Genomic DNA, 13,714 nt, shown 5'->3' with positions numbered 1-13,714 from the left:
TCCTTTCCAGTGTCACGCGTGCTTCTCATTAATGTTTTATTGTATACTGTTTCATCTGCACCTTAATTTTTTTTTGTCTTCCCCAAACTTTTTTTTTTCTTCGTTTATAATATATTCCCTACCACTTTCAGAATTACATTCTTGTTGACTGACACCTTTTGAACTCTTAAGAAATCTGTAGATGAAATCTATATATTATTCACCCCGACCTTCTTCAACCTGGGTCTATCTGAAAAGGGAAAGGGGATCGCCTACCGCGGTATTTCACCGCTCATCATTATGATCAGTGTGTCAGGCAATGTGCTAGCCCGTCTATTGCTCATGCAGAGTTGCAACCAGCTGTTGAACCTGTAGAGACCTGCTGAGGAGTAGAGAGTTCACGCCTGGTAAGATGATAACGGTCCGTATCTTAATTAGCACTTCACATACTGGTGGAGTGCCAATATGAGTTTTAACGCAGATGCTTGCCTATGTCGATTTCAAGAGAGTGTTTGATTCAGTCCATTGGGACTCTGGGAGGCATTTCTTTCCCGTAAACAGGAGAGGGAGGCAGGGCTGTATTCTTGTCCCATCCCTGTTCAACACTTGCATGCACTGGGTATTAGGCAGAGTTGTAGATCAGAGTCATTATGGAGGATCTTTTGGCAGTACCAAGGTCACTGACCTTGTTTTGTTGATGTGGTAATCCTTGTGGAGTCACTGGAGGTTTCGGTAATAGCTCTCAAGACAATGCACAAATTAAGGAGGAGAAGCCCTTGGGACTTCAGAGGTCTCCTGGGACAAGATCAAGGTACAGGTGTTTGGAGGGTTACTAGAAGAAACTGTACAGTCTGTTCATGCATGTGGTGATGACATTTATACATACTTTGGAAAATTTCACATACATCTTGCCCTTGGTAGCAGAGTGCAGAACAACGGAGGGTCTTGCCAGGAAGTCTTATGGCGGACTGGCTTGGCCCACGGTGTTATGGACTCAGTCAGCACGAGTATATGGTATCATCAATACCTGTGGGGAAGGACAAATATTTGGATCTTTAAGTCCTTTGTGCTCTATGGCTGTGAGACACAGACACTGAATAAAGATGAAGAGGCAGATTGATACCTTTGCTAATAAGTGCCTAGACAGAATTATAGGAAATTGTTGGAATGACTTTTTGTCAAACCAGAGATTACTCTGCAAGACTGATTCGAGGCCTATGACCTGCATAATTTATAAACACCAACTCCAGTTATATGGACATGTGGCACCCAGTAGCCAACTCTGCTCACTGGATTTTCTTTAATCCCGTGAGGAGGAGGCCAAGAGGACACTCACAGAGTTTGTAGCTCAAGCAAGTCAATATATCTTCCACGAAGTACTTTGGATAGAAAGGGGGCCTACACGGTGACTTGGCCGTAGGAGCCCCTGAGTTTGGCATCATGGGGTGGGTGAGGTGAGGTGCCCTTCGACACATGCCCCAATTGACGATTCATTCATTACCTTCTAAACCTTTCAATCTTAGGGATTGGTGTACATTTCTTTCACACCACTTTTGCACCCCTAACCTTTCACTTAGTTAGTCACTGCTGTTTTACATATGCTGCCCATGTATTCTGATATTCCAACTCGGTTTCACCTTCATTTTTTTCTCAGCCACCTGCATTGCACATTTAGCCTCACTTATTTCTTGCATCCCTAATACCTTCATTCCACCAAGAAAGTTCTCCCAGTTTGGATCTCTTTGATTTTGTCCCTTCTTTAACCTAACTTTTGTTTCATACATTCCATCACAAACATATCATCATCCTGACAATCCCAAAAGCATCATTGGCCAGAACCAAGCAAGCAGTGCTGACGTACCAGCACCCAAACTTTATTCATGTATAGAGGGAATAGGTCAGGGTAGAAATTTGTGGATATGAACTTTTAGACTTTTACTTAAATTATCATCATATACACATGAAAACCTAATTAGAAGGAGCACTGAGAATAGTTCACACCGGATGAGAATGAACTGCCTAGCAACAACTTATGCAATAAAATTTTAAACCTAAACTAAACATTGCTACAAAAACTCCAGAATTAAAATATAAAAATATCATAAATTTTCAACAATTCATTAACAATTCTGGAAGAGAAAATATACATGCTAAAATACCTACTTTTTTTAATCTCACTGCACTGGGTTGTGCACATAATTATCTTAAAATTAATGATACAAAATCAAACAGAATTGAAAATGAAATGCACAGAGCCATAATGTGGGGTCTGGAGGGGTAACAGCAGCTTAGCGGACGTGGACTTCTACTTTCCTCCTACCCTGGACGCATCTACCATTGAACGACGGCTTAACACGACTTATAGATTACTGGATATCGAGACACTCAATACTGTTGTCTTATCTACCATAATTTATGGAAGACAAAGTTTCGCATTGACCAGGCATCACTATCACATGCAGTTGACAGAGCTGCAGCTCCCTAAATACACATTACATGAGCTTCACAGTCTCTCTGGCTAACTGTAACAGAGCTGGAGTGCACTGGACAAAAGAAAACATAAAAACAGCTCTTAAAAACATCAGTTCCATAAAATAAATCCATGAATCAAACCCTCAACTAAACCTTGGTTTACCTTTTTATAAATCAAACTGGAAGATAATTTTGATATCAATCAAGCAAGACATGACTTGGCAGCCCTGTGACTACACACTAGGGTGATGGCACCCTAAACTCAGGCTATGTGGCAGTGGAAGAATCAGACTGTAAAACTGTTCCATGTACGGACAACTGGACTAATATGACCTAATTACAATAATGCTTAACTTGACAATACTACCAAGTTACATACCCAACAAGATACTGCTGATTCCTGTGTCACCACTGCACCTGACATTCAAGTCATATGAACTAAAAGGCTGTTCAAGTCTTACTTACTAGAATTTTCACAGCTAAAATTATGAGTTAGGAAACAAATCTAATGGCTTAACAGTTTAGTAAGACACACATAGACGGCTTAAATTTCTATGTAGGTAGAGATAGTATATATGTTGTGCTAAGATCATGATTCTCATAATATGCTTCTTGAAAATAACTTTTTATAGAATGTTTTAATGTACAGTATTACCAAACAACCCTGATAGTACTATAATTATTATCAAAATATACATTGTTTGTGGTTGTGGCAGCAGTGGTGGTGGGGTTGGTGACACAGGACTCAATTAGCATTTATGGGGCACAATATGCTAGGACCAGGATGAGAAAGTCTTTTCAGTTTCAATTAAGACTACTTACTTTCCTTCTATTAACAGTTCTCACAATATTTAAAATTTTTATATTAAGGGAAGTTTAATTATGTGCCAGTCATTTAACATACAAAACAAGTGTACTTAACATGTGAAACTTTATTGCTACAACACCAAACCATTCTCTTGTTCCTACCTTTTTTTCTGTATGTACAGCATAATCATGTCATGTTATAGTACAGTGCTGACAGGCATGTCATCCTTTAGAGTGTTGACATGTAATGCCATTTATGTTGATCGCCATGATAAACTGTCTCCTTGTGACTGGCAAAAATGTGTAGAATAAATAACAGTGTTAAAGTGCAAGGACATTTTATACTCGTCAGTTAAAAGTATAGTATGTATATTAATAATATCCATGACTGTGTATGTGTGTGTTAACCTACCAATTTGTAGTACTGTATATAAGATGTGCGTGTATGTGTGTCATGTGTGTGTGTGTGTGTGTGTGTGTGTGTGTGTGTGTGTGTGTGTGTGTGTGTGTGTGTGTGTGTGTGTGTGTGTGTGTGTGTGTGTGTGTGTGTGTGTGTGTGTGTGTGTGTGTGAGAGCTCGGAAGTTGCACAGATCATTTATGAACCTTACAACATACCTTCACTCTTGCTGTGATGCCTTTTGGGGCCCTATATCCTCCTATGAGACTTACCACCTGTATCTAGTCGTGCACATGACAATATAGGTAACAATTGTTGGCAAAGTATGATGTACTGGTGTGTCGTGCAGTGAGGTGATGCTCTAAGTTATCTACACTCACCCTCACACTAACACACGCACACACACACATTATACAGACACCAACAATTTAATGCACTGGTACTCTATATATTTCTGATGAGCAGTAAAATACAAGGTCACTGTCCAGAGTTATAGTACATTTTACATTATAACAACAATGTTTATATTACAGATCACTACTGTAGAGTACCCAGGATTATTATTTCAAATCCTTGTGAAACCTATGACCTACAGCAGCATGTTTCTAAGAGTATCTAGGTAGCTACCACTGTGCAGGGAGGGAATGTTACTCTTGCAATGAAGAATAATACTAAACCTTTCATCCATAAATTGCTATATTCATTAATCAAACCCATTTATAATTTTGAATAAACTTTATATTTAACCTGTATTTAAAGTGTTTCTATTTGTGCATATATAAAGTTCATGGTTCTATAAAAAGAATTATTATTTCACTGACATAAGAGTTGACTTTTTTACATGAAGCTCAACTCAGAAGCCAATCAGTCAAACTTCTGAACTTGATGATAGGTGTTTACTGTATGCTTTCAGGCTCCACTTCTGAATGATGAGTATATGTACACCAAGGAAATTATATCTTTCAATGTTAGATGATTTCCAGCTTCCTCTTGAATATGAAAATAGTATGAGTTTCTTCTGTTGAGCTTGAATGAAGAATCAAATAGGTGAGGGAACCTTACACTGTGATCCACTGAACAAGAACTTTTTTCCTTCTAGCTCAGCCTTCCTTGGTTGAGAACAAGTATAGCAAAATAAAGGTGTAGCTAAATATTTTTTTTCTCTTCAAAAGAACCCATATTATAGGACTTGGGTTCTGTGCTTCAGGTTGACATACAAGGCAATGGTACATCCTTTACCCCTTCTGTGTAATCTGCACAACTCCTCCTGTTAGAGGCAAAGTTGAAGTGTTCATGAGGTAAGCGTCCACCTCTCGCGCTGCCTGCCTTCCCTCATTGATGGCCCACACCACCAGGGACTGTCCTCGCCGGCAATCTGCAGGATAAAAATTTGTTAACTTTTTTATTTGTATCAAAGTGCCAGTGAATATATAGATTATTACTGTTAAAGTATAATAAAAATATTCTAGAGGTGACCATGGAAGAGGAGTCACATCTTTTCTTCTGCCATACTAATTTTTGTCTTTGTACACTCTAGTTTCCCCAGCATATACACATAATACAGTACTGTCTCCAGGATTGCGAGTTTCAATTTTGCGATAGGGATCCAAAAAAAAATTTTTATTGAAAACTGAAATTGCGATATGACCTGAAAGGAAAAGGAAAAGGCTGCTAAAACCGGGTTTTTTCACACCTTGTTGTGGTCCTTGACTCCCATTCTCACTCTTACCCACTCCCTGGGCCTTTCCATTAGCCGCGGGAAGCATGGTGAGTGGGATCCGGGCAGCCAGGCGCATGTGTGCGAGCAGCCCCGACCGCGCGATGGGCTTGAGCAGTTGACTGGCGGCTGATGATGGCGATGGTGATGATGAGTGTCGGCGGCATGGCCCCTGCATCGGCGCCACCCAAACGGCATTTTCACTGGACCCTGCATGTGTGTGGCTGTGCCCATTGTGGGCCCAGGCTCCTCAATTTGCCAATTCTCACTTTCCACATGTTGTGTGGGACCCCTTTCCTTTCTTCCATCTCTTTTTCAAAAAGAAGAGATGGAAGAAAAGAAAGGGGTTCCGTGCAACATGTGGAAAACAAGAATCGGCAAACTGAGAAGCCCAAACCCACAACAAACAGCCACACACACACATGGGCCCCAACAAAAACTCCGTTCAGGCGGAGCCAATGCAAAGGCCATGCCACCAACAGCCACACACACACACACACACGGGCCCCAACAAAAACTCCGTTCAGGCGGAGCCAATGCAAAGGCCATGCCACCAACAGCCACACACACACACACACACAGGCCCCAACAAAAACTCCGTTCAGGCGGAGCCAATTTTTTTTTTTTTATTTTTTTTTTTTTTTAAACGTCGCTGCCTGTTGCGCCTGTAGGCATCTTCCTGGTGGGGCCTGATGGTCGGCCCAAGGCTTCTTCCAGGTGGGGCCTGATGGTCGGCCCAGCCCGTTCTGGCGCAGGCGAGTGTTTATAGTGGCGCCATCTTGCATTGGCTCATGCTGCCCTGAACTCGTTCTTGATTCGCTTGGACGGCTTCCTCTAGAGTCCGGGTTGATGGGTGGTCTTCAGGACAGCATGTGGGTAGTTTTAAGCCACTCGGCGGTGACTGAAAAATCCGAGTGGTAGCGTGGGGATTCGAACCCGCGTCGTCCATCACGCGGTGAATGTGGGCCCAGTACTCTACCAATTCGGCCACCGCCTACATGCAAAGGCCATGCCACCAACAGCCACACACACACACACGGGCCCCAACAAAAACTCCGTTCAGGCGGCGCCAATGCAAAGGCCGTGCCACCGACACTCATCACCACCATCACCATCATCAGCCGCCCGTCAGCTGCTCAGGCCCAGCGCACGGCCGGGGCCATCTGCACACATGCACTTGGCCACCCGGATGGGTGGCCAAGCACAAAATGTTGACGGTTTTCAATTTTCCCCATAAGAATAATAGTTCAAAGTTTGCGATTTCAACGTTTGCGACCTGCAACGTCGACCTCTTTATCGCAAACTTGGAGACAGTACTGTATATATAAATATATATATATATATATATATATATATATATATATATATATATATATATATATATATATATATATATATATATATATATATATATATATATATATATATATATATATATATATATATATATATATATATATATATATATATATATATATATATATATATATATATATATATATATATATATATATATATATATATATATATATATATATATATATATATATATATATATATATATATATATATATATATATATATATATATATATATATATATTTTTATAAGAATTACAGAAGAGAAAATCAGTGAAGAGCAAGGAGGCTTCAGGAAAGGAAGGGGATGTGTGGATCAGATATTTGCCTTCAGGATGGTAGTAGAAAAAATAATAGCAAAAGGAAAGAAGCTATACGCTGCCTTCATGGATTTGGAAAAAGCTTATGACAGAGTCGATTGGATTGCATTGTGGGATGTTTTAAAGATTTATGGTGTGGGAGGAAAACTGCTTAGTGCAATAAAGTCTTTCTATGAGGATGCATCTGCATGTGTCAAAATTACTGGAGAAACAAGTGAACATTTTGAGATAAAAGTGGGCTTAAGACAAGGGTGCGTCATGTCACCATGGTTATTCAATATTTATATAGATGGTGTCATTAGAGCAATGAAGGGCAAAGTTGGAGAAGTTGGAGTAAGACTGTTCGATGAGGGAAGTAAGTGGGTACTGAATTCGATACTGTTTGCTGATGACACAGTGTTCATTGCTGAAAATGAAAGTGACCTACAAAATTTGGTCAGTGTTTTTGATAGTGTCTGTAATAGGAGAAAGCTGAAAGTAAATGTCAACAAAAGTAAAGTGATGGTTTGTGAGCAAAGTAGAAGTGAGGTTGTAGATTTTGTATGCCCATATAGAGTGGGAATTGAATGTGAAAAAGAATGCAAAATAATTTTGAATGGTGAAGAAATGGAGGAGGTCAATGAGTTTAAGTACCTTGGATCAGTTATGTGTAAGCATGGTGGAATGGAGGGTGAGATAAGAGAAAGGGCATTGCAAGGAAGAAGGGTGGTAGGGTCTTTGGGACGAATCATGAATGTTGAGTGAAAAAGTGACTAATCCAAATTGTCTATACTTGATTTAGGACTGGAACCTGAGATCTTGCAGTTGCAAGGTGAGTCTCCTAGCTGTTCTACCACCATGCCACTAAGATTTCTCATGCCCAGATGTACTGTAAAATGATATTCTTCAAAATGTATACAGTGACTGTGAAGTTTATTTAATTTGTACATCACCAATAAACAAATAATACAAATATCTAAAGAACCCTCTCTAAGTAAGACTTTATATCCTGATAGAAGGGAACTATATTTTTCTAATGTCCAACAATGATATGAAGTAAAAGATGGAGCAGTGAGGAATCAAACTAAGCATGGAGAAGACATGACAGACTTACCTCCTGCAGCAAAGACTTTCTCAACACTGGTGGAGTATTTGCCACTGGGTGTGCGGATGTTGGAGCGCGGGTCCTGCTCCAGCTCCAGCTCTGAGATAATGTACTTCTCAGGCCCCAGGAAGCCCATGGCCAGCAGCACCAGATCAGCCTTGTACACCTGAGAAGGTAATGAGATATACATTACATGTACGTCTTTTAAAGTTGCTTTTTCACATTGCTAATAATGTTGTACTATAAATTCTACAAACAAAGTCTGCATCAAAAACCTTCCATGTGAAAAATTATTTTCCAAATCAAAGTGCCAATGAATATATTGATTATTGCTCTTAAAGTATAATAAAAATATTTTCATGATAGTCATGGAAGAGGAAGGAGAGCACTTTGTGCTACTATGGTCTCCTTTTATTCAGTGGATTTATATCTTATTTTCACATGTGTGGCACCAAAATACTTAAAATTCCCGAAGTGTTTCAACAGCTTCAGCATAATTGTAGCTTGATAAGAAGCAAAACTACTTTCTGAGGAAAAAATTCTTTTTAGCATAAAGGTACCACAATCTGCCACTGCACTAAATGGCAATACCTACCTTCTCTGTTCCCTCAATTTCATCCATCTTCCAGCGTCCATTTTCATCTTTGGTCCACTCCACCTGGACACTGCGCACACCTGACACTTTTCCATTACCATCATCCAAGAATTCCTGGAAGGGAATGGCTCATCATTCTTCAAATTCTTTAAGTGCTTTGTTCTAGAAATTTGTTTTTGAGTACTTAGCAGGGGAAATTATGCATGCTCCCTGCTATGCATATATTAGTTACCTATATGACCGTGTGAATTAGTTATAAATTCAAGTGACAGGTGTAGTAAAAAAATTCTGATAAAGAGCTTTCTCACATGACCTGCTCACACAAGCACACAGATGCACACACGTGTACACACACACACACACACACACACACAAGCACCCCTCCACCCCCATCCTCAAACACTCCACATTTTGACATACAGTGAGGACATGGCATTTGGCACTGAGCAGCAGCCTTGGTCAACCTATTGACCTTTTCCCCCATTCCTCACTTCCTTACTTTCATAGATCCCATCACCCCAACAATTTTTTTCATGGAATGAAGTGACAATTTAGTTGGGTGACAGCAAGCCTAGTGTGTTTGTGAAAACAAGGAAGGGCAGAACAAACGTCCTGCCTGGCAACCCAACCATGCTGAATTGCCCTGGATGTACCATGTTCCCTGCCCTGCACTCACTCATCTCATCTCATCTCATCTCATCTCATCTCATCTCATCTCATCTCATCTCATCTCATCTCATCTCATCTCATCTCATCTCATCTCATCTCATCTCATCTCATCTCATCTCATCTCTCTCTCTCTCTCTCTCTCTCTCTCTCGCTCTCACACACTTAATGCAGCTGCACATATTTACGTATACACCAAACACATTATGAGCTTATATAATGGATTACACGAGTTTAGGACGTTTGCACCACTTTTGTATATAGTGCCATATCCTTGACTGCACTGAATAGTACTTTACCTTAGTGAGGGTACTGTATGCTCTTGGGTCTTTGCCGAATTTGACCTTCACCTCTTCGTGTCCATAATCTACTTTGAACACTCTTGGGAAGGTGGGCCACGGGTTATCGTTGCCTCGGGAAGGTGGCGGCTGAGGCAGGATCTCAAACGTGGTGATGGATTTGGCTCCCTGAAATACAAAGGACATCATAAATAATATAACTGTCATTATTTTCACTCATGCTCTGTAAATATTTTATATATCTAATAATACTGAGGACAGAGATGTGATAAGTAAAATTCATCCATTTATGAATGTTCTATTGATAAATGTTCAGTTTAAAAAAAAGTACTTTTGTCATTTTCCTTGATATATGAAAAAAATATCAGTTAGAACTAAAATGCCAATTTTTTTTCAAAGCTTACCAATTTTACAGTGATACTTTTTAATCAGAGAAATGTATTTCTCTTGATAAAATATAATAATAATGTATGGAAACATTTATTAAGTACAAATTATCTATTTATGAATGCTAGGGAAAAAATATCATTCATAGATAAGAGAAAGCTTGTATTGATAATTTCTGCTATGTACGTGTGGACTGTGAATAAGTGCATATTCTGTGAACTAAGGAGCTGAATATCTATGAAATGTTACTTCATTGACTTCTCATTTCTGACAAATGCAAGGTGCAGATGAGCCACAGTAAATATAAAAGCACGATTAGAAAAAGATTGCCCACTGAATGGAATCTTTAACACAAACTAAATAAATTCCCTTACCTATGTACAGTATATCCCTAATGAAATTCCCTCTTATAGGAAGTTCCCCTGTGAGAGTGGCCACAGCAGAAGCAACCCCAATTTTCCCTGTTCCAGCACTCACTCTCAGCACATTCAATCCATCACCTGTCAACTTTCTCTCTCTCTCTAATACTCAACCCATCTATTGATCCATTTCACGGGTGGTTTCCCTCTTTTTACCATCTGCCTCAATCCTGCTCCCATACACACTCTTTGTAAAGTCATCCTCAATTTTTTTTCATCAAATGTCCAAACCATTTCAGAAGACCAACAGAGCTGTGTGAGTGAAGCCCCTCCACACGTGAGATGCATACTCCATACTCCATTTGTAACTGCTGTACTAGTACATCCCACATCTATGTCTCTGATGCATTTGATAGTTGTGAGGGTAATGCTATTCTTTATACCTTTCTTTATGAAAACATTTCACCCTTTCATAACTCTTTCCAGCACACCTATTACCTGTCTGTTCTTCACTACTTCCTCCCACCAAGCTCCAATAATTACATAAAACTGTCCTTGACCTGCTGGACCCCAACGATGCACGTGATGTGTCGATAAAAAAGTAATCAAGGGACCAACGACGCATTTGATGTGTTCCTTACTATTGAGTGATGTGGTGCCCTAATGGAGCGGCCTAGGAGGCTGCTTTTTGGTGTGGAAATATAGGTGGTATGTGGGAACAATATCCCAAGTGGGCAACGTGCTAGACTCACATTGCACCCGCGCACATGCACCCGCGCACATGCACCCCACGCCTCGCAGGCCATTCTCCTCAGTTATCGCGTTTCTGTGAACTTTTAAACATGTTCAGCTATTGTTCATCATTTCATCACAGCCCAGGCGAGCCAAGTTTGAAACACTAAACCTGGCAGGAGACCTTCAAATGCTGTTGGGGTGTTTTCTAATGAATTTTACTTTAACAGTAAGAGTTTTTATTCCGTTTTTCATGCATGGATGGGTTAGTGTGTGGCGGGGGGCAGGGTTACCAAAGATTTTATTCTTTCAAGCCTAACTCATCAACTATACATCATATAAGAAATCTGAAACTACCACTGTATAGGTAATGATCTGTTTTTTAAGATGAAACCAAAAAATAAAAACAATAAGTTATGGAGATAAGTGGAAAAAAGTGAACATTTAAAAAAAAATCAAGTTATTTATTTTTTTTCAAATTTATGACCGTTATAATTAGTGTATCAAGATTATGTTTGTTGCACTAATTAGCTCATAAATGTCCGATTCTATTGTTAATGAACACAATTTGTTATATTTTTACTCCTTTTATGTGAAAATGTGATTTTTTTTTATTTCAGAAATTGGTTCGCGTCACTTCAACTCACGATATCTCGGTAAAATATAAAACAAACATTATTATTTTTTCTTTCCATATGAAAGAGCTTACAATTTACAGTGGAATGTATGTAGTTTCATAAAAGTGAACCGAGCAAAAGATTCGATAAGCGAGTTTTGAAAAAAATTATACCACGTGCTCAAGGTACCAAAATCAGGCCTCCCAATAGCCAGTTAGGTGTGCGTTTTGGACGAAAAATCAGATGGGAGGGTGTGTTCGAAAGTGTGAACTTGTTTCCAGAGCTATTTATTTTCCAGATAAAATAAATTTAATATGCGAGAAATACTAAAGTGCTCTTTCAATGAACAAAACAAGAAAATGATGATCATGAGAAAAAGGACCAAGGAAGCATAGTACCATAGATGTGATTCCATAATGCATTTTATGTAGATCATTTTTTTTGCAATGTGGGCAGCCATGTTAAGTAAATTCTTCATAACTCATACTGAAGCCTCTTGATGGTACTGTACTGAGAACTGTGCCTCCCACCATATGATATGTATTTGTTAATTATCTTTCAGTACAGATGTGGTAACCCAAAGAGTAGTCTTTCTGGCCTAGTACAGTGGTTCTTAACCTGGGGGGCACGCCCCCCTAGGGGGGCATCAGTAATTTCCAGGGGGGCGCGAGCCCTAGGGAAAACTAGGAATTTTCCTAATTACATTCAATAAGGAAATATTGCCGGTTTTAGAAACTTGGATACTGCTCTCAATCACGGTAACCTTGATACTGAGTTAAACAAACAAATAATTACTCATCTAAGTGAGTTGAAAACAGAATTCATCAGATGCTTCCCAATTACATATAGATGAGAAGTATAAAGCCTGGAGATTCATCAGGAACCCATTGAAGAGGTCCTCGTCAATCCGGGTAAAATTCCTGTACAGTTCTGGACTTTTGGTTGCCAACTCCTCCATCAAGTTGTCATAGTGGCCTAGTTCCACTCTTCTTTGCAGGTACGGCCGAGCCCAAACCCTCCTCAGCCTCCTCTTTTTTTCTGTTTTTCACTTGCAAGGTGGACCTTCACAACTTCCACCTGTACCATGGCATGCACATACTCCAGGATGACCTCCATTAATTCTGTGTTATGGCTGTTTGCTTGTGTTATAAGATCAAGGATGGCCTCAATGTTCTCCGTGTTGATTCAGCAGGAGGGGAATATTTCTTGCTGCAGGTAGATGTTGACGGGAACTGCAATCACAGGTGTGCAGCACGGCCCTTATGTACCTCTCACGTTTACCCACCGACTTACGTGGGGATAATGTGGGGATGACGTGAGGTCGTAATGCACCACGTTACACATACGGTATACGTACGTGGGTGTTATGTGCTCTGCCATGCACTACCTTTGGGGGTGTGGCCTCTTGTCGTGGCAATTCGGGTAAGCGTCACATCATGCTTGCGCAGTGCGTAGGCTTAATACGTATTACCTCGTACTTACGTTATGGCGTCATTATGTTGAACGTGCAAGCTTTATGTAAATCGGCCCATGACATGTATCCAGTTGATCACGGCAACAAACCCTGCGTATGGCCACGTATGGGCCAAAAATCACATACGTGAGCATATGTGGGCTTGATACGTGAATATGTGACTGAGCCTTCAAGTTCAATTCTACAGCTAATGAAGACTTAAAAAAAACTGGATCTTGGGACGTTCCATTTCAAGTACCTTCCTGTTTACACTCTGATCTCAAATCAGGCTCTTCGGATTCTATGTTCAGATCGACGTAACTTTGTGAAGCTGCATTTTCCACGCTCATTGCTGTTAAGACCAAGTACAGAAACAGCCTGAACGTTGAAGGGTACTTCATTGTGCACTCTCTGGCATTTCACCTTGCATTCAAGATCTAGTAGTTAAGAAGTAGTGCCAAGTATTTCACT

The 13,714-nt window shown here is 40.0% G+C and overlaps 1 protein-coding gene across 1 annotated transcript in view; it reads right to left on the bottom strand.

Annotated features, from left to right (window-relative positions):
- Positions 1-1,899: 1,899 nt before the first annotated feature.
- LOC126998347 (uncharacterized) overlaps positions 1,900-13,714 on the bottom strand; it is a 178,425-nt gene continuing 166,610 nt past the window's right edge. The window contains exons 37-40 of the mRNA XM_050859858.1: positions 9,696-9,863; positions 8,731-8,844; positions 8,145-8,301; positions 1,900-5,031 (exon numbers count right to left, since the gene is read on the bottom strand). Coding sequence (XP_050715815.1) covers positions 4,892-5,031; positions 8,145-8,301; positions 8,731-8,844; positions 9,696-9,863 — 579 coding nt within the window. The 3' untranslated portion in view covers positions 1,900-4,891. The remainder of the gene's footprint in view (positions 5,032-8,144; positions 8,302-8,730; positions 8,845-9,695; positions 9,864-13,714) is intronic.

This window comes from Eriocheir sinensis, chromosome 14 (genome assembly GCF_024679095.1).
Source record: "Eriocheir sinensis breed Jianghai 21 chromosome 14, ASM2467909v1, whole genome shotgun sequence".
Lineage (NCBI taxonomy): Eukaryota > Metazoa > Arthropoda > Malacostraca > Decapoda > Varunidae > Eriocheir > Eriocheir sinensis.
This window is presented reverse-complemented; position numbering and strand designations above follow the sequence as displayed.